Source organism: Petromyzon marinus, chromosome 45 (genome assembly GCF_048934315.1).
Source record: "Petromyzon marinus isolate PM22_M1 ecotype Great Lakes invasive population chromosome 45, UKy_Petmar_22M1.pri1.0, whole genome shotgun sequence".
In the NCBI taxonomy this organism is placed as follows: Eukaryota; Metazoa; Chordata; class Hyperoartia; order Petromyzontiformes; family Petromyzontidae; genus Petromyzon; species Petromyzon marinus.
The window spans coordinates 2,837,121-2,858,284 of NC_133711.1; the positions used below are offsets into that span (position 1 = coordinate 2,837,121).

At 45.7% G+C, this 21,164-nt stretch overlaps 1 protein-coding gene across 2 annotated transcripts in view; it reads right to left on the reverse strand.

Annotated features, from left to right (window-relative positions):
• The window catches only part of LOC116952047 (neuropilin and tolloid-like protein 1), a 90,779-nt gene that overhangs the window by 48,018 nt on the left and 21,597 nt on the right, over positions 1–21,164 (reverse strand). The window contains exons 3-4 of one of the 2 annotated variants that reach the window (XM_032971055.2): positions 5,326–5,379; positions 4,140–4,283 (exon numbers count right to left, since the gene is read on the reverse strand). In XM_032971055.2, coding sequence (XP_032826946.1) covers positions 4,140–4,283; positions 5,326–5,379 — 198 coding nt within the window. The remainder of the gene's footprint in view (positions 1–4,139; positions 4,284–5,325; positions 5,380–21,164) is intronic. The other variant, XM_032971056.2, reaches the window with a different exon arrangement.

Consider the following 21,164-nt stretch of genomic DNA (forward strand, 5'->3'; position numbering starts at 1 on the left):
ATGATAATGGTTGAATTCACAAAGAACTGCTCACAGCTCTGGCCTGTTGATGGTATTATAGGCCTTGATCAGGTCAATAAAGCAGAGATGTCGATCTTGTTGGAATTCCCTACACCTCTGCTGCAAAAAGGGGAGAATGTCACATCCATGCAGAACCACCCTGGTCTGAAACCACATTTGGGCTCTGCAAGCCTCTCTCTCCTCAGCGTGCCTAGCAAGGTAATTTTGAAAATTTTTAGCCAGTACCTTTCCCAGCACGCTGAGACGAGAGATGTCCCTATAGTTGTTACAAACTGTGGTCCCCCCTCTTAAAGAGGGGGACCACCAGGGCATCCTTCCAATCCTGATGAACCCACTTTACCCCATGATTTTGTCTGGGCTGAGGGAATTCCCCTCCCCCAAGACCTCACAAAAATGCTCTGCAAACCTGTAGATCTGTTCCTGGGGGTCGGAGATTTGATTATCATTCTTTCCCTTAAGGATGGTGATAGGTGAGGCGCTGCAAGTTACTTTTTTGATGGAATTAAATCGTGATTTATGTTTGCGGGCGACTGAGGCAGATTCCTTCTCCCCAGCAACCCGCTCCCACACCACTGATCCTTGCAGTGCTGCACGGCTTTCCGAATCTCTGATCGAAGACGACAGTAAGCCTCTTCATTTTCAGAAGTTGGATTTTGTCGATGACGTGAGTGGGCCTGTCATTTTTTCTCAACCAGCTGGAACACCTCCTCCTGCAGCTAGGGTCTCTGGGGAGGTCTGGACCGCATACTCAATGCAGCCATTGCAACTGCATGAGCCACAGCCCTGAACCTCATCCATTACCCCTCAGCATCAGAAGGAGGGCAGATGATGCTAACCCCAGCTGTATGCGATGTTGAAATTCCTGCAACTATCCTCAGCTAGCTGAGACCAGGCCACTGTAGAATTGAATGGGGTTCTAGATGTACAACCACCACCGGAGTGGAAGAATGGCAGGCACATCTTACAGATGACAAGTTCATGGTCAGTGGGCAGATCAGCTCCACAGCAGGTCCTGGTGTCAAGGACATGGGTCTGCATCTGCTGGTGCGTAATTATATAGTCCAGCAGATTTTTTTGCTTGGACCCGGCGTGCATCCATGATGTTGTGTGGATGCCCCAATGCTGGAACAGCATGTTCATAATTACAAGCCCATGGGCTGCACATAAGTCTAGCAGCCTCATTCCGTTATTATTGAGCTGATCTGGCCCATGCCTTCCGATCACTTCAACCCAGGTGTCTTGAGTCATGACCCACTCAGACATTACAGTCACCGAAGAGGATGGCTCTATCCCGAGGGGCCAATTTAGCTAGCACCTGGTACAAGAGGTTACAGAAGGCGTCTGACTTATCGGCCTTGTCTGCATCCCTCCAATGATGTTCATCTTCGGTCGGGCCATAAGCAACCACCACCACCACTATTCCTCGCTTCTTGTTGATGGGGAGGCGAGCTCAAAGAGGTCTGGGACTTACAGCTTCCCACACCTCACCACCACGCTCCTACGCCCCCTTCATTTCTTTCTTCAAAAGAAGTGCCACTCCCTGCTGTTGGTAGTTTCCTGCCCCGAGTGGAGAACTGTCCACCCCTCATGATGACTGAGCCAGAACAGGTCCACCGAACCTGCTGTATTCCACAAAGGTCCAGGTGGTACAGGTCCATCTCCTGACAGAGGAGTGGCAGCCTCTTTTCTGCAACGAGAATCCAAACATTCGACGTAGCCAATCTCAGTGTTTTCCTGCTCCTGGATCTGCCAAATAGAATGTGGCCAGAAAGCGTCATGAACGCCTGTCCCCCTGGTCTCTAACACAGGCTTATTTGGTGTTGCCATCGTGGTGCTTGGTAGAAAAAGGTGCCATGTGGAGGGATTACCAGCCCCTCACACACACTGATCTATCTACTGTACATACACAACAACAACATGACCCAGCCAACACAGTTTTGCCTGCCGGCGGAGCTTACCAATGGGACTTTGTTGAGATCTTTCAAGCATTTTGTGAGCTCCTCACCCAATACAGCCTGGTTAAATCCAGGATGGATCGCTGGCAGGCCAGTCTAAATGTTTCTAACCGGCAAAGATGTTCCATTAGGGGGGTCCACGTTTCGCAAGCGTAGAAAAGGGAGGGAATGACCGTGGCCGAGAAGACCTGAAGCTTCGTGCCACCCCTCTTTCTACATACAGATCCCTACTCACACCAACACGGCCCACACACACACATAGCCTGCACCGCTTACACTCAGCCTGCACCACACACACAGCCTCTAACCACACGCACACCACCTGCGTTGCATTGTATACAATTTAGTGCACTACACACTATGCTCTACAAGCCAAATTGCACCATAGACTGCAGTAAACACCCACGATAGTACACACACTACAGTAAACCACGCTACTGTACACCACGCTACTGTACACAAACCACAGTACACTCTACAGTACAGTACACACACTGCAATACACCACGCTAAAGTACTCACACTATAGTACACCCCAAGCTATTTATAAACATGCAGACAAGAACACACGCACCCAGATACGCAAACACACAGACACTAATAATACACATACAGACACAAATAATACACATACACTAATAATACATAGATGTAAATAATTCAGGATACAGTACGTGCATGCTGTCGAAAAGAAAAAAAGTTCGCCAAAACAAACCGCCAAGAAAACGTTCAAAGACGTTAAACAATAAAAAGACGATCTTGATTTTAAGCTTTCGTGACTGCAGGAATCCATACTCTTTAGTTCTTTCGGGAAAGTTACGTAGGTATCAAATAAAATAAATCACGACGTTTCGGTCGCAACACAAGCATCCGTCATCAGGTGAAAAAGCATGATCTGCTGCTGAGGCAGTCTGCCTCAGCAGCAGATCATCCAGATCATGCTTTCTCACCGGATGACGACCTAAAAACGTGATATTAACTCACACTAATAAACACCAAAATATATATCCAACCTACCTTCATAAATGCACTCATTTTCAGACACAATCACACAATCGTTCATCCCGCTCGACCGCCTACAACCGCTCAGCCGCCACCACCACCACGGCCGCCCAGCCAATCCGAAGACCGCACGTGCGCCCCCTGGCAGCACGCGGATGTCGGTGCGAGCGGCAGCAGCAGCGGCAGCAGCGGCAGCCCCAGCGGCAGTCGGGGCCCCAAATTTAAAAGGGCGGCTCCTCCTCCTCCTCGCTGACAGCGTCAGGACCTCCGCTTCATTCTCAAAGCTGCCACGCCATCCAACGAAACGTTCCCGTCCGACGCGTTCGGAGCCCGGCGTTACCACCCCTTCCCCCCCCCCCCCCGGGGGGCACGACAGAGCAAATTCAAGCAAATTCAAGCATAACCTTGCCGACTTCCGTTTATAAAACTGCGTCTGAGGCTACCGACCCCTGATTACAGAGTGGGGTTACAGGGCCAAGAGTACGGATTGAGTGGGCATTTATTCCCATTGTTTAAACTTCCACCATCTCTCTGATTGATATCCGCAAAGCAATTATGCCGCCGGATTTAAAAATGTACAGCATAATTATGGATATGATTCGCGCCGTGAATTCTTGCATTTGAAACGGATATGAAGTCCACGGGATGGTTCGTTGCACTGGTTGTGTGTCTGTGGGCTGTCCAGTGTTAACATTCCGGTTTGTGCAGCCTGGTTAACAGCTGAGACTAATAGTGACGGTTTTAAAGATTTGAGATTAACGTTATTTTATGGTTCACAAAGTTATCGAGGGTAGGGGAAATGTCAACGCCTGAGCAGCCAATGGGCTGCCTCGTTCCTCATCGTACTTCTCTATGCACTTCTACGTGACGGTCTCTTGCCAATGTAACTGCACGCCTCTACGCATGCGTGTACAGCCACGTGTCGATCCACTGCTAGATTGAAGGTCTCCCCACGCAGTAGGGGTTGTGGGTGTCATTTGACCATACTTCACCATGCTGGTTAATGTGGGTTGGTGAAAGAATGTAGATGTGGGAGCACAGAGGTACAGCACAACAATGAATCACTGTCCTCTGCATGGGGTAATCCACCTTGCTTTAGATATTGTTTTATTTATTAATATCTCCGAGACTTTCCAAATTGTAAAACATTGCCAAACCCACAATTTCTCGTTGAGGGCCGTCCGGTGCGTTGTCTCTTTCTCGCGTGTTTACTGAGACGCGTCTCGTAGCGAGCTCCACGGTCGCTGTTGCAGAACGAGCGCCACGAGCGCATGAACGGGGGCGCCCGTAGTCGGCCCATCGGGGCTGCACAGCGCGAAGACACAATTGCTCAACACCACTCACTTCACTTGCGTCGTAGTTTTCGTGATAAAGAAAATCCAAAACAAATTATTTCGAACAATATCACCAATTTGTGATAAGTTTGTTGTATTTATCCCACATCTCCGATTATCACGGTTGGCTACGTAGGGTGCGAAAGAAGTTAAGCATACAGTACATACATTCACGAACATATATTTACGTATTCTTTTGTTTCCCAAACGTCTTTGGCATTGTAGCGATCGTAAGATAGTGTTGGTAGAAGCTGGAGCAGTCTTTATCCCCAGGGCCCCTGACACTTTTGCCACCGTTGTGCCTGCCACTCGTCCGCTCTCCAACCCATGCCTGCGTTGCCCCTCTCCACCAACGAAGCGATTCTCGGCACGGCACGTGAATGTTTCCCGCCCTGCTTCGTGCACTTCCTGTAGTTTCTGCTGCAACGGTGGTTTTGTTGTTAAAAACTATCGACTTCATCAGCGGCCAATATTCCTTATCGTCGTTGGCATTGCCGTACACGGACAAAGCCATGAACTAAAATTAAACCCCCGGACCACCGCACGTTTCCGGACCTAACCCTCATCCGTTTGACAAAGCGATTTTAAGCTGCAACTGAGATTGGCTTTGCGCTTTGGCGGGGGCAAGAGGAGGGAATACTTCTTTTCTGAACCTCTCGAGTGCCGAATAAGACTACCCTTGGCGAGAAGCCACACGTTAAGACACATGCCTGGGCATTACCCACGGCGTAATGCCAGCACTCCATTCCAATTATTATTTTGGTATTATTATTAAATGTATATTTGGATTTTAAAAGCTGTTTATAGGATTATAGGAACATATGGTACACTAATGTAGGGTTATTACAGATCGGCTTTCCACCCTGTAATTTAGTGGTAGTGCCTTACGCCGATAATCCTACACCACGCCAGCCAGGCAGCGTTCTGGAAAATATCGAGTGAGAAATTAAGCACCAGCAGTGGATATATAATGATGTCCTGGCTCTGAAATTGAGTGGATGCCGGTGCATTACCTGAAAGCTTGTGTGCAAATCCGCAGAAGCCCAGTGTGAGTAGAGGCAGCCAGACTGGAAAAGAAACACAAATACACGTGGAAACATAGTCCAGCTTAGCAAAAGGTCATCACAGCCACAGAAGTCGATTTACAAATAAATTTGGCGACACTCAGTTGGCAGTGGTGCAAAAGCACAAATAAAAAAACAACACACTGCCGCCTTAAAAAGACAAAGTATATAATAGGTAACGTTTCAGGCAATGGCCCTTTTTCACAGCACATAGAGAGCCGAGACTCCACCTCTCTGACCTATATGATGTGAAGCAGAACCATTGCATGAAACGTTACCTATTATTGTATATCATTTCTTTTAAAGGCAACACATAAGGTGTTATTACGTATTGGCGGACGTGTTGAGATTATTTAGCCAGCTCTCTTTCAAATGCAGCGCGGCTTTTATATTTAAAAAAAAAATGAAGTATTACGTAAGGATAATGCCAGTTGGAGTGGACTTGTATGCGCGTTATGAACGAGGGCGGCTGTGGGAATTGCCTATTTATCGTGCACGCAAAGCCATACTTATCACATCAGACCCCTGTGAGAGCATCGCCACCCCTTCCGTCAGGGCACTTACTCTTCAGCCGTCTCTCCAATATAAATTAATAAATATACGTGCATCGCACGTATAAAACATTTTAATTAAAGTCTAAAAGTGAGGACATTTTTCATTTCAAATCAACACGTCAGCGAGGAGCACCTCGGGATCGGGCCTGCCTGACAGCTCCCCACGCCGTGACCGTGCATAATTTAACAGCCTTGGGCGTTTTCCGTCTCTCATTTCCCTGGCCCTTCGGCTCGCCGATCGATGATTGGCTCACTTTTACGTGAAGTTTTCTCCCCCCACTCCATGGAGAAGTCCGCGCGAGTGCCAGAGATTATATTTGCATGCACGGCATCAGCGTCACCACGCCTGGCTCTGTGGTCGCCGGAGTCAAGTAAGAATACTATATATTTTGTATTTTACCAGGTAAGGCCCACTGAGCTGTATAGCTCTTTTTCAGAAGCAGTCTAGCCACAAATGATCGCTCAATAAAGTCGCTTCTCATGTGGAAATTTAGAGCAGCCAAATACTCTAAATGTATGGTGATTCTGAATGCAGAAGGAAAAACCGGAGGATCCGGAAAAAAATCCACGCGACCATGAGGAGAGAGAGAACATGCAAACTCCAAATATACAACAGGCGTTATGGTCGGGATCATAACCACGACCTCCTATATACCAGGCGAGGTAGTTAACATCTAGCCACCCTGGTGCCCAGGTCAAATCCCGGTTGTGGCGGTCGACTAGTCGGCCAATCAGTTCATCATCATCTATCCGGGGTCAATACAATAAGTTTCTGCTTTGTGAGAAGTTACTAGTGATTGTTACTGTGGGTAAACTGGCCCGTGCCATGGGAATGTGGAATTGTATGCCAGGTTTAAGACATGAAAACAACCAAAGAAGGGCTCAGAAACGAGAGGAGGCCCATTGCGTAATCCAACTCGCTTGGCTGCATGTCGCTGACCGAGTAAAGGAGCTCACCGAGGCGCTTCTTACAGAGTCCGGGTGAGAGTTTGCACTTCCGATTAGCACGGTTGGCTACGTATGGTGCTAAAGAATTTCAACATACTTACGTGTGGCAGCCGCTACCACACTCGCACCACCGCCCTCTGCGCATTAAACACAATTACTGCCTCCTCCCGGCCTCAGTCGTGAACTTTCCCCACACGAGGCTTCCACCCCGTGGTGACTTGTTTCCTGTCTCCTCTGTGTCGAGCTTGACGCAGTCGGGAGTCGTCCGCATCGACTCGGTCGATATTATTTACGATTCCGTAGACCTGTATTAAATCTCCATGGATTTTTTTCTCAGTTTAAGGCTAAAGAGATACAGTACCTCGAACCAATCAGCGACTATGTCTTTTGAGTCCTTAAATCGCTCGAGTTGCTCCTTGTTGGAACTGCCTACAGGCAAGCAGCATTGTCTATGTTGTACCCCGTGGTGCCCGCAACTGAATGCAATGCTTTATGTGGAGTCGTAAGAGTGCATTGCGCAGCCTCAGCATTACATCCCTGGATTTACATTCGACACTTGTCCCTCCATACCCCAAGTAATTTATTGCATTTCTTTATTGCGTCTCTGGTTTTGTCTGGACAACGAAAATGCTGAGTCAACTCACTCCTAGATCCCTACCTTGTGTCCTGCTTCCACAAATTCCCATTCCTCCAGTTTCACATTAAATTTAGGTTGTCTTTTGAAAAAAGTTGAGTGGGCTTGGGCAGGACGCAGGGTCACTAGAAGGGAAGAATGATGGGCCAGTGGTCGAGATTAATGATGGACTGGCAGCCAAAACGAGGGAGCATGGCTGAGAGGGGAAGTGCTTTGTAAAGATGGACCAATGAAATTAGATTGTGTGCAGGAGCTGGATGCATTTTTGCATCGCAAAACCGTGAGAGATGGCGACAGCTTGGGGATACTTTCACCCAGTAGTGGATAGATCATGGCTGCTGGTGATCATGACAATAATCATAATAATGAACATTTATACAGTACAGTACTATTTCCAAATGCTAATTTTCGCGGAAGCCACTTTCATAAGATATTAAAAAAACAGTAACAAAACTGTATGCTAAGGTTCTCTTTAACTTGATCATCTTCACGAGGATTACAATAATCGTTCCCTCCCCGCCTCCCCACACACCAATTATAGACGAACGGACAGTCAGAGATAATACAAAAATTGCTTTCAACCTTAGTTGGAAATATTGCTAAATTATTAAAAAAGAAAAATATGTATAGAACCTTCACCACTGGCATATTTAGGAGCTGTATATTCACCCATAAGCCATCAGAAACAACCTCGGAGACGTTTAATATCCTTGGGTCCTCTTCCCCTGCCATTCCCCTCTTCCCCCCTATCTCCCAGACTTGTCCTTAGCGTGCTGGTTTATTCTTCTCCTGCCCCTCCCTGTCTCCCCTCCCCATATATATCTTCATATCCCTCTTTGTCCACCGTGCCGAAATAGAATGTCTACGCTTTTGTTCTGTACCGTGTTCTGGGAACTTTTCAATATGGTATGCTGGGCTCGCATGTTGTTGTAATTATATATATATCCTTGGGCCCTCAGACCTGTCGAGCAAAAAACATGAAGGTATATTTTAGCTTCCTAAGCTTTAGTCTGCACCACCTGCACAACTCAAACCGAGGCAGAGAGTTAGAAGCAACGCGGGATAAACGTTCCGAGGCGGGATGCATGAGCTGCCCCGTTAACGCCACACTTTCTTGCCAGTCGTCCAAAATAAACGCGCGCTCGAGCGTTGGATTATTGATGACTGCGATGACGTGGGCGGCCAAGAGCCCGCGGGAAGTAATTTCTCCCCGAGTCTTGGATGAGCAGAGAGCGCATGCTCTTTGAACGCTGCTCGGCTCTGCCTTTTTGGCCTCCAGTGAATTAAAGAAATAGAAACAGCACCTCGTCGTCCCATAACGCTCTCGAGTCTAGTTATACGGCTCTTGAAAGCCTATGTGTGTGTGTTGTTTTTCCCATTACAATCAACGCTATGTATTTATTTTTTAAGTTATTTTAAATAATCATCTTTGGCCATGGTCTATCCACCGTTGGATGAAGGACTCTCTACGCCGTCGCCCTCCCCCGCGGTCCTGTAAAACCACCACCATCTGACTTCCGCGCGTGAGCTTATTTCATCGCTCCGTCTCTGTTCCCTCTTCTGTGGCCTGCACTGCCCAAAAAGAACCAGACACACCACAACTCTTTCGCCGTCTGCATGGCACCACGGTTGCGAATAAAACGATCTAAGCTCGCACTCTTTACACACAAAGTGCTTGCCACAAGTGAAGTACAATACCTCGCTGATCTCGTCAAGGAGCATAAATCATCCACGCAAACTCCGGTCATCCTCGCAGTGGCTTTTGGCTAGCCATCGAACAAAGACGCTCACCGCATCGCGCACTTTCAGATGCGCTTCTGCGGCCATCTGTAACACTCTTCCTTCCGATATTAAGAAGCCACTGGAGCTATGCACTTTTGAATCTATATTAAAACTTATCTTCTTTAGAACTGCTTTTGTGTTTAGCTTGTTGTCCTTCCCCCGCACCTCTGATTAGCACGGTTGGCTAGGTACGATGCGAAATAAGTTCAACATGCATAGATACGTACAAAACGTCTCTTTTTTTCTTGGAAGCTCTCTGCCACTGCCCATGCTCTATGCATCACAGGCAGCTGCGAACGCCCGTCTTAAATTTTCCTTTCCGAAACTCGACAAACAGACGTGGTGTTTTTTTTACCGATACCGTCAGCACGCGCGTGGTTGGCGGTGTACGGGATTGGCTGCTGCCCATGAGCGATGGGTGTTTGCCAGGCGGATGCTGTGGCCTGCAGCAGTCCGTGCTGATAGGAGAAAAAAAACACTGAGGAAGGATGCGTCACGAAGTCAGCAAAACTCACGACTTGAGATATCAATACCCCCTTTTTCCACCAGAACATCAGGTGAGCCAGCACGGGACCAACAGGAAATGGGTAAATTTCGATTTAAAGCTTTCGTGACTGCAAGGATTCATCTTCTTTGGTTCTTTCGGTAAAGTCATGTAGAATGAGAATAAAATAATAAATTGATAAAATAAAATAACAATAATATTCTCACCATTATTTTATTTTATCAATTTATTATTTTATTCTCATTCTACGTGACTTTACCGAAAGAACCAAAGAAGAGGAAATGGGTACTTTTCCACTGGCGGTTTGCCATACTGAGCCAGAACTAAACCGTGATGCGCTCACCTCTCAAGACTGAATTGGGCTGGGGGGCTAATGATGCGTTCATTGAGTGTGATGTCAGTCAGTACACTGTGAGGACACTGCATCACTGCATAATCTACATGCATCTTTACTAGTTCGTTGTGGGTGAAGTATGTACGTTGAACTTTTTTCACACCGTACCTAGCCAACCGTGCTAATCGGAGGTAACAGCTCAGGTTCTACAGTGGAAAAACTATTTGCTGCCTCCTGAGCCATGTCGGGGTGGCTGTCTGGATAACGAGAAGTTTCAATAACAGATTTTGAGGAATTTCACCACTATCTTTACGCATAAGCTAATTTCTCAATCCAGTATATATATCACCGAATCACGAATTAGAGTCAAAGTCAGGGAGTCTTCCTGCTTAAAGGAGCATAGGATAATACTCATATTTATTGATGGCTCGGAACACAAATGCCGAACAGCCAGGAACAGACCACAATATTGACGTGGTGAGTTAATGTGTTTCTTAAATTACACAAGGATGTAAGAACTTTGGAAAATGGAGCAGTGCGAGGGAAGAAGCAGAAAGAAAAGTGAGGTGACCTCCAGTTTGGTGAGTGAGTGAGTGGGTGTGTTGTGACCCGCAGTGTCATGAGTGGGTCGGCGGGTGTGTTTATCAGAGTGTGGTTAGTGGGTGGGTGAGTGGGTGTGTTGTGACCCGCAGTGTGGTAAGTGGGTGTGTTGTGACCTGCAGTGTGGTGAGTGGGTGAGTGAGTGGGTGAGTGTCTTGTTGTGACCCGAAGTGTGGTGGATGATACGCTGTGTGCATGAGAATTAATCAAGTCGAGTCTGGTGGAGCAAGTTCATGGAAACATGACCCTTAGTTTGGTTGCAGCGAGCGAGTGACTGGAGTCATGGAGTGTGAGTAGGTACGTGGATACGTGGCAGGATAGGTTGCTGAGCGGTTGTTATTAAAATTAATTGCTAGCTCGCAATAAACACATCAAATAGTGTGTGATATTTAGTATTCTCGCTGTAAGCAAATTACATGTCCCCTATTACGTTTAGGCTAATGGGGTGGAAAAAAACCCATCAGAATTACAGATAACAAAACACCATATTAGTGATACAAATTATATGGTTAGCACGATACTAGAATGGATTCTTGAATCGTATGAATACCTACAATCGCAACAATGCATTAATCAGATCGCTGACAGAGTGGACTTTTGCGTTCCTCGCGAATGCTGAGTGAGCGTTTCGCAAACGTTAACGGAAGACTCAACACAAAGAAAACACAAACAGGCCTCAGCAGCAACGCGCCTGGGCTATGTGTCGCGGTCTCTCTGACATGCTTTTGAGGCTTAGACAATGGAATACGCTCCTTAGCCACGTGTTAATAATGACGCAAAGTAATTCATACAGTTAATTCATCAAAGTGGGAATAACCCGAAAGGAGTGAAATCAACATTGAATGACGTGGTTCAAACAGTCACAGGTGACCGGGCTGAGACCATTACCTTTCTACTCTTGGGAACTGTGGTTTAATCACGAGCGGATGACAGTGCGACTCAAACCCAGGAAGGATGTCACTGGTGGCTCACTGTATTACATGCCCTGTCATGGTAGTGATCTTTAGTCCTCAGAGCTCGGATTTACAGTGAGGGAAAAAAGTATTTGATCCCCTGCTGATTTTGTACGTTTGCCCACTGACAAAGATATGATCAGTCTATAATTTTAATGGTAGGTTTATTTGAATAGTGAGAGACAGAATAACAAGAAAATCCAGAAAAACCATGTCAAAAATTTTATAAATTGATTTGCATTTTAATGAGGGAAATAAGTATTTGACCCCCTCTCAATCAGAAAGATTTCTGGCTCCCACGTGTCTTTTATACAGGTAACGAGCTGAGAATAGGAGCACACTCTTAAAGGGAGTGCTCCTAATCTCAGCTTCTTACCTGTGTAGAGTAGGAGTTAGTGACGTCATGTCACGCTCGCCCTCTGGTACGATGACGTCACGAATTGTACCGTCACGCACAAGGGGCGGGACGGTGACGTCATGTCCCCCTGGGGGATTTAATCTGGAACCCGTCACGGGTTCAGGGTCGTCTGGAGGGTCCGGGAACGTGAAGGGTGAAAGTCGGGACTCAGGGTAGGGGGAAATTGGCACCAGGCTAGGGTAGCCCGTGAGTGTACTAGGGACCTCCCCAGTACCCTTCCCATGGGGGAGCGATGGGACCCCGGGGTAGGGGGAAATTGGCACCAGGCTAGGGTAGACTGCAGGTGCTCGGGAATCCCCAGTACCTTTCCCCTGGGGTGTGGAGTGTAGGCAGTGAGTGTGCACTACACGGAGTCGTGTGCAAAGAGAGGTCTTTAATAAAACAACTGGCGTGAGCCCTTAATAAACATGGCGCAAACCTTTACACGAAGATCTGCCTCCGAGTCATCAGTTACACCCCAACACCTGTATAAAAGACACCTATCCACAGAAACAATCAATCAATCAGATTCCAAACTCTCCACCATGGCCAAGACCAAAGAGCTCCCCAAGGATGTCAGGGACAAGATTGTAGACCTACACAAGGCTGGAATGGGCTACAAGACCATTGCCAAGCAGCTTGGTGAGAAGGTGACAACAGTTGGTGCAATTATTCGCAAATGGAAGAAACACAAAAGAACTGTCAATCTCTCTCGGCCTGGGGCTCCATGCAAGATCTCACCTCGTGGAGTTGCAATGATCATGAGAACGGTGAGGAATCAGCCCAGAACTACACGGGAGGATCTTGTCAATGATCTCAAGGCAGCTGGGACCATAGTCACCAAGAAAAGAATTGGTAACACTACGCCATGAAAGACTGAAATCCTGCTGCACCCGCAAAGGTCCCCCTGCTCAAGAAAGCACATATACATGCCCGTCTGAAGTTTGCCAATGAATATATGAATGATTCAAATGACAACTGGGTGAAAGTGTTGTGGTCAGATGAGACCAAAATTGATCTCTTTGGCATCAACTCAACTCGCCGTGTTTGGAGGAGGAGGAGGAGGAATGCTGCCTATGACCCTAAGAACACCATCCCCACCGTCAAACATGGAGGTGGAAATATGCTTTGGGGGTGTTTTTCTGCTAAGGGGACAGAACAACTTCAGCGCATCAAAGGAACGATGGACGGGGCCATGTACCGTCAAATCTTGTGTGAGAACCTCCTTCCCTCAGCCAGGGCATTGAAAATGGGTCGTGGATGGGTATTCCAGCATGACAATGACCCAAAACACATGGCCAAGGCAACAAAGGAGTGGCTCAAGAAGAAGAACATTAAGGTCCTGTAGTGGCCTAGCCAGTCTCCAGACCTTAATCCCATAGAAAATCTGTGGAGGGAGCTGAAGGTTCGAGTTTTCCAAACGTCAGCCTTGAAACCTTAATGACTTGGAGAAGATCTGCAAAGAAGAGTGGGACAAAATCCCTCCTGAGATGTGTGCAAACCTGGTGGCCAACTACAAGAAACGTCTGACCTCTGTGATTGCCAACAAGGGTTTTTCCACCAAGAACTAAATCATGTTTTGCAGAGGGGTCAAATACTTATTTCCCTCATTAAAATGCCAATCAATTTATAACATTTTTGACATGCGTTTTTCTGGATTTTTTTGTTATTCTGTCTCTCACTGTTCAAATAAACTTACCATTAAAATTATAGACTGATCATTTCTTTGTCAGTGGGTAAACGTACAAAACCAGCAGGGGATCAAATACTTTTTTCCCTCACTGTAACTACATGGCATGAAAACCCAGATTGAATGTGAGCCAATTTTCGAATGGTCATCGGTGACTGGGCCGAGACCATCAACTCGCTGCACTTGGCAGCTGGGCCTTAATTTTAAGTGGCTGACAGTGCAACTCAAACCTACTAACCCAGTGGTGCTGTCTCAGCGTCTCTGACATGGCCATAATGAACCTCTAATAATACGCCCCTCTGATGTAATCACGGGTAGCTGAAACCTTCATTTTGTTCAGGATCTCAGCGGTGGCTCGGTGTCGCGGACTCGGCCATGATGAGCCCTTCATGCCACTCGGATTTAATCTCTGGTTTATATCCAGACGCTCGGGGGGGTTGGTTCACCGGCTCCAACGCGGCACGGGTCCATCTCAAGCCGTTTTGTCCGTGCTCCACAAACACCAAAGAAATCCGAGTCAGCCACCAGGGCGATGCCACGGAAGGGTTAAAGCCCTAAATTCTCGCTCTGCAGCCGAACGGCGGATCACCTATCAACTGGGGTCGCGCGTTCCTGCCAAAAAGCTTCTCTCTCTCGCCTTATCTCGCCCCCTGGGGAAACATCGCATTATTCCGCTAAAAATACATCCGATGCTCCCCGTTTCCTCCTCTTCGTCTCGGCGTGGACCCCCTGGCCTGGTCGTCGGGGGGTCCACGCCGAGAGGCACGTTTATACCAGCAAGTGGGCAGCACTGGTTTGATGCCACGGTTAAAGTCAATGCCGAGTGATGATATCTGAACTGTGCCTGGGCTTACCCACTCTTTGTCATGCGGGGGGGGGGGGGGGGGGAAGACACGCGAGCAGTACGGTACAACACTGCATTTTGCTGTGCTGCACTTTGCTGGCCACTTTGTAATCACACAGCCTCGAAACAGGCCTCAGCAACCGAAAAAGACAAGGACAGCAATTTTTTGTTCAAATTTGGTAATATATTTCAAGAGCCATAATGAATGTGAATACGAGACAGTACTTAATAAATAACGCCGCTAAGCAGTCCTTTAAGAGCGGCATGAGGCTCTGAAGCCGCAGGTTGCCAACCCCTGATCTAGAACAACCTGCTTGTGCATTGTGACACTCATCCTGGCACTGCCCAGGCTCAAAGTACCTGCTTAGCTTGTGCGATCGGGCACATACTGGGTGATTTGGTCACGGCGCGTAGCATGTCACATGAGCTGTTAACGAATGAGAATACAATACGATTGAAACCCGAGTACAGGTTAAATCAACTGAGGCAATAGCACTGTTAAAATCAACCCCACTCACGTATTGTTCTTCCGAAGATGTACAAAATATTTTGGTCGCTCATTGTAGGAGCGGTGATGCCGTGGTTGGTGCGTTGGGCTGTAAACGTGGCCACACGGGTTTGATGCCAGAACCAAGGCTAATGCTGGTGAACTCCCAGATGTTCATAAACAAGGACCCTCGTTGTTAAATGTGTGTTCTAGTTGAACGGAAAACTATAACACAACCAATGCAGCCTCCTCTAACCCTAGGCCTAGCAAATGTTCACTTTTTTGAGGCTATACATTAATAGAGGGAACAGATTTTCACTGGTGCAGCCAAATATTAATTTCCTCGAGGGTACAAACATTCGCAAATATATTTTGTTTTCTCGAAGAACAAATATTTTGGAACCTGCGTGTGTTTATACCAGCACCACTGAGAACCTCGGTTCGAATCCAGTTTTATTCACCTGTGATTAAACCGGTTTCTCAAGTGCAGCGAGTTGATGGTCGCAGCCCGGTCACCAATGACTTTGAACAAGGTCATTCAAATATTAGACTTCTGTTTGTCACTCAAATATTTTTGGGGTAATATGATGACATTTCATATTGATTGCCATGCGACAAGACAATCAGCAGGGTATATATATACATATACACAATGTGTGCTTCTAATGCGAACAAGGGTTTGGATGATTTTTGCACACCGGTTGGTACATTGTTCACTGCACAAGTTACGAATGGAAATGTATTCATCGCATGAGACAAAAACATTGAGGGACTCGTTGGCATTGGTGTGCAGATACTGTACAGCTAAAATTCCCTCGCCAAATTTGTCATTAACAACGCCATATAACAAACATAAACAAAGCCTATGTTTTGGGCGTCATGCTCTGCAAAAGGACCATTACCTAAAACGTCAACCCATGTTTATAGTTTTACTTTACAAGGCAGTGTTATAATCTCTGTGTGACACGTAGGTGTGAGGCACGGACATGGGAAAGGTAATGGAACCAAAGTTGAAAAGTGAGAAAAGAAGAATCGTGAGACATCAGATTGGCTGTTAAGAAGAGTAGGTGGACTTGGACAGGGCAGGTCACTAGGAGAGATGATGACCTACGGTTGAGACTAACGGCTGAGCGGCAGCCAAAGGAGAGATTGCGCCAGAGAGGACATCCACCGCGGAGATGGAGCAGTGACAGTGAGATTGATTGTGACATTTTCAAGGCCACAAGCGATGCCAACAGCTTGCTGAATACTCTTAACAGCAGTGGATAGATCACGGCTGACGATGATGTTGGTGGTGAAGGGAGTGTTAATGATTCATGTGGGGAGTGCTTTTTTGCATCGTGACGCAAATTGCGCCTTCGTAACATAATTGTAATAAAAATAAGAAAGCGATGTTTTTTTCAAAACGCAATATGAAATGTATTTGAAAAGGTAAAAAATAAATAAATCTAAGAAAAGCAATTAAAAACCTGAATCAACACCGCGACCGCGGGTCATTCTTGTATTCGTTGTTGTTGGTGAGAAGACAGACAGCCTTTGCTCTTCTGAGCGTTGTTGCCCAGGACTGGCCACATTCCAATTGGCACAGCGGAAAATTGAATGGAGGGTGCGAAGAAAAAGCCTCCGTGCACTTTTGGCAATTGCATTTGGGGAAGGGCGAGCGTTTTGGCTTTTTAATCAGCACTCTCGCACGGGACTCGTTTAAACCCCGCCGCTCTCGAAATTAGCAAGCGGCACGATTTCAAGGGATGATGTCCCACACAGCGAGACCGGTGACGGAACGCGCCCGATAGCACGCCCGTCGCAGAACGAGATGGATATTTGAAATCATAAACTCGTGTTCGGGCGCGAGATTAATTGTGGTATTGCGAGACCATCAGAGATTGATGGTGACAGCATGGGGAGGCTTTAATCAAGCAGTGGATAGATATTGGTTGACGATAATGATTGGCACAGCTGGAAATTGATTAGAGGGCGCGGAGCGAAAGCCCCCTAGCCCTCCCCGTGCTATTTTGTTGATTGCATTTGGCTGCCAATCGGCGCTGCCGCACGGGGAATCGCGTAAATCGGCCGCTCTTGCAATTAGCGAGCAGTGGATTTACAGGGACTCGGGGACAAGACGCTACAGCCACGGGGCTGGTGGAGGAACGCGACGCCATTGTTTACAGGATGGGAATTGTATGCGATGGTGGTTCAGAGGTCAGTTCTGGTCTCAGTCTGTTCACCTATAACTCACATTGAAACCACCTAACCTAAAACTCGCATTGACACCATCTAACCTATAACTCACATTGACACCATCTAACCTAAAACTCACATTGACACCATTTAACCTATAACTCACATTGACACCATCTAACCTATGACTCACATTGACACCATCTAACCTATAACTCACATTGACACCATCTAACCTATAACTCACATTGACACCATCTAACCTATAACTCACATTGACACCATCTAACCTAAAACTCACATTGACACCATCTAACCTAAAACTCACATTGACACCATCTAACGTATAACTCACATTGACACCATCTAACCTATAACTCACATTGACATCATCTAACCTATAACTCACATTGACACCATCTCACCTATAACTCACATTGACACCATCTCACCTAAAACTCACATTGACACCATCTAACCTAAAACTCACAATGACACCATCTAACCTATAACTCACATTGACACCATCTAACCTATAACTCACATTGACACTATCTAACCTAAAACTCACATTGACACCATATAACCTATAACTCACATTGACACCATCTCACCTATAACTCACATTGACACCATCTAACCTATAACTCACATTGACACCATCTAACCTATAACTCACATTGACACCATCTAACCTAAAACTTACATTGACACCATCTAACCTATAACTCACATTGACACCATTTAACCTAAAACTCACATTTATACCATCTAACCTATAACTCACATTGACACCATCTAACCTAAAACTCACATTGACACCATCTCACCTATAACTCACATTGACACCATTTAACCTAAAACTCACATTGATACCATCTAACCTATAACTCATATAGACACCATCTCACCTATAACTCACATTGACACCATCTAACCTATAACTCGCATTGACACAATTTAACCTAAAACTCACATTGACACCATCTCACCTATAACTCACATTGACACCATCTAACCTATAACTCACATTGACACCATCTAACCTAAAACTCACATTGACACCATCTAACCTATAACTCACATTGACACCATCTAACCTATAACTCACATTGACACCATCTAGCCTATAACTCACATTGACACCATCTAACCTAAAACTCACATTGACACCATCTAACCTAAAACTCACATTGACACCATCTAACCTATAACTCACAGTGACACCATCTAACCTAAAACTCACATTGACACCATCTCACCTATAACTCACATTGACACCATCTAACCTATAACTCACATTGACACCATCTAACCAATAACTCACATTGACACCATCTAACCTATAACTAACATTGACACCATCTAACCTATAACTCACATTGACACCATCTAACCTATAACTCACATTGACACCATCTCACCTATAACTCACATTGACACCATCTAACCTATAACTCACATTGACACCATCTAACCTATAACTCATATAGACACCATCTAACCTATCACTCACATTGACACCGTCTAACCTATAACTCGCATTGACACAATTTAACCTAAAACTCACATTGACACCATTTAACCTATAACTCACATTGACACCATCTAACCTAAAACTCACATTGACACCATCTAACCTATAACTCACATTAACACCATCTCACCTATAACTCACAGTGACACCATCTAACCTATAACTCACATTGACACCATCTCACCTATAACTCACATTGACACCGTCTAACCTATAACTCACATTGACACCATCTAACCTATAACTCACATTGACACCATCTAACCTATAACTAACATTGACACCATCTAACCTATAACTCACATTGACACCATCTAACCTATAACTCACATTGACACCATCGAACCTATAACTCACATTGACACCATCTAACCTATAACTCACATTGACACCATCTCACCTATAACTCACATTGACACCGTCTAAACTATAACTCACATTGACACCGTCTAACCTATAACTCACATTGACACCATCTAACCTATAACTCACATTGACACCGTCTAACCTATAACTCACATTGACACCATCTAACCTATAACTCACATTGACACCATCTAACCTATAACTAACATTGACACCATCTAACCTATAACTCACATTGACACCATCTAACCTATAACTCACATTGACACCATCTAACCTATAACTCACATTGACACCATCGAACCTATAACTCACATTGACACCATCTAACCTATAACTCACATTGACATCATCTAACCTATAACTCACATTGACACCATCTCACCTATAACTCACATTGACACCATCTCACCTATAACTCACATTGACACCGTCTAGCCTATAACTCACATTGACACCATCTAACCTATAACTCACATTGACACCATCTAACCTATAACTAACATTGACACCATCTAACCTATAACTAACATTGACACCATCTAACCTATAACTCACATTGACACCATCTAACCTATAACTCACATTGACACCATCTAACCTATAACTAACATTGACACCATCTAACCTATAACTAACATTGACACCATCTAACCTATAACTCACATTGACACCATATAACCTATAACTCACATTGACACCATCTAACCTATAACTAACATTGACACCATCTAACCTATAACTCACATTGACACCATCTAACCTATAACTCACATTGACACCATCTAACCTATAACTAACATTGACACCATCTAACCTATAACTCACATTGACACCATATAACCTATAACTCACATTGACACCATCTAACCTATAACTAACATTGACACCATCTAACCTATAACTCACATTGACACCATCTAACCTATAACTCACATTGACACCATCTAACCTATAACTAACATTGACACCATCTAACCTATAACTCACATTGACACCATCTAACCTGCAATCTATAGTGCTTTGAGTCCCCTGTAAAAGGCGCTTCATACTATACGTGTAATGTATATTATTACATAGTATGTCGACAAAGCTGTAAATAAACCGGGTTCTCAAGTTTAACGAGTTTATAGTCTCAGCCCTGTCACTAATTACAAAGCTCCCCCGTGGATCCTTAACAGACTGTTGGGGCATGGTACACCAGATAATAATCGTCACTGGTGTTGGCCGTGAGCGGGAATCGAACTCGGGCGCCAAGTCCGTAGCGCAGCTCGCTAACCGCTACACTACCGGTCCAGATGCCACCAATTACACGTACACACACAACAGACCATGTCAAGTTAAATTTGGTTCTGCACTTAATTTGCATCATTCCAGCACTGACATATACAACATCGGTTTCACTTCTCATTTATGGACGAACATTACAGAGGACCGCGCAGCTGGTGGGGAGTTTGGCGCCAGCTCCATGACCGTGCACAGCTAAAACTTAAGTAGGTAAGGCACACTGAGCTATATAGCTATTTGTCAGAAGCGAACTGGCCACAATTGATAGCTTAACAAAGTGGCTTACCATATGGTAATGTACAGAAACCAAAATACTCGAAACGTATGTTTCTAAATGTAGAGGGAAAACCCGCAGGACCTGGAGAAAAATGCACGGGACCACGGGGAAAACATGCAAACTCCAAATATACAGGTGTCGTGAGCGAACCCACGACCTCCTGCAGGGAGTTAACGTCTCGCCACCGCTACTGCCTTTCCGCTCATCTGTGGTTCCTCCTCCTCTCTCCTCTGAGTCGTCCTTTCTCTCTACACTCTTCTCTCTCTCCCTTTCCCTCTCCTCTTCTTGTTCTCTTAATACCCTGCGGTGCGTTACAAGTTTAATTGCTGAAATTAGTATCGTTTTTAACTGCCTATTTAAATAACTGTCTATTCAAATAGTGCCTATTGTCAAGATCAAGTTTATTTTGTTTAAC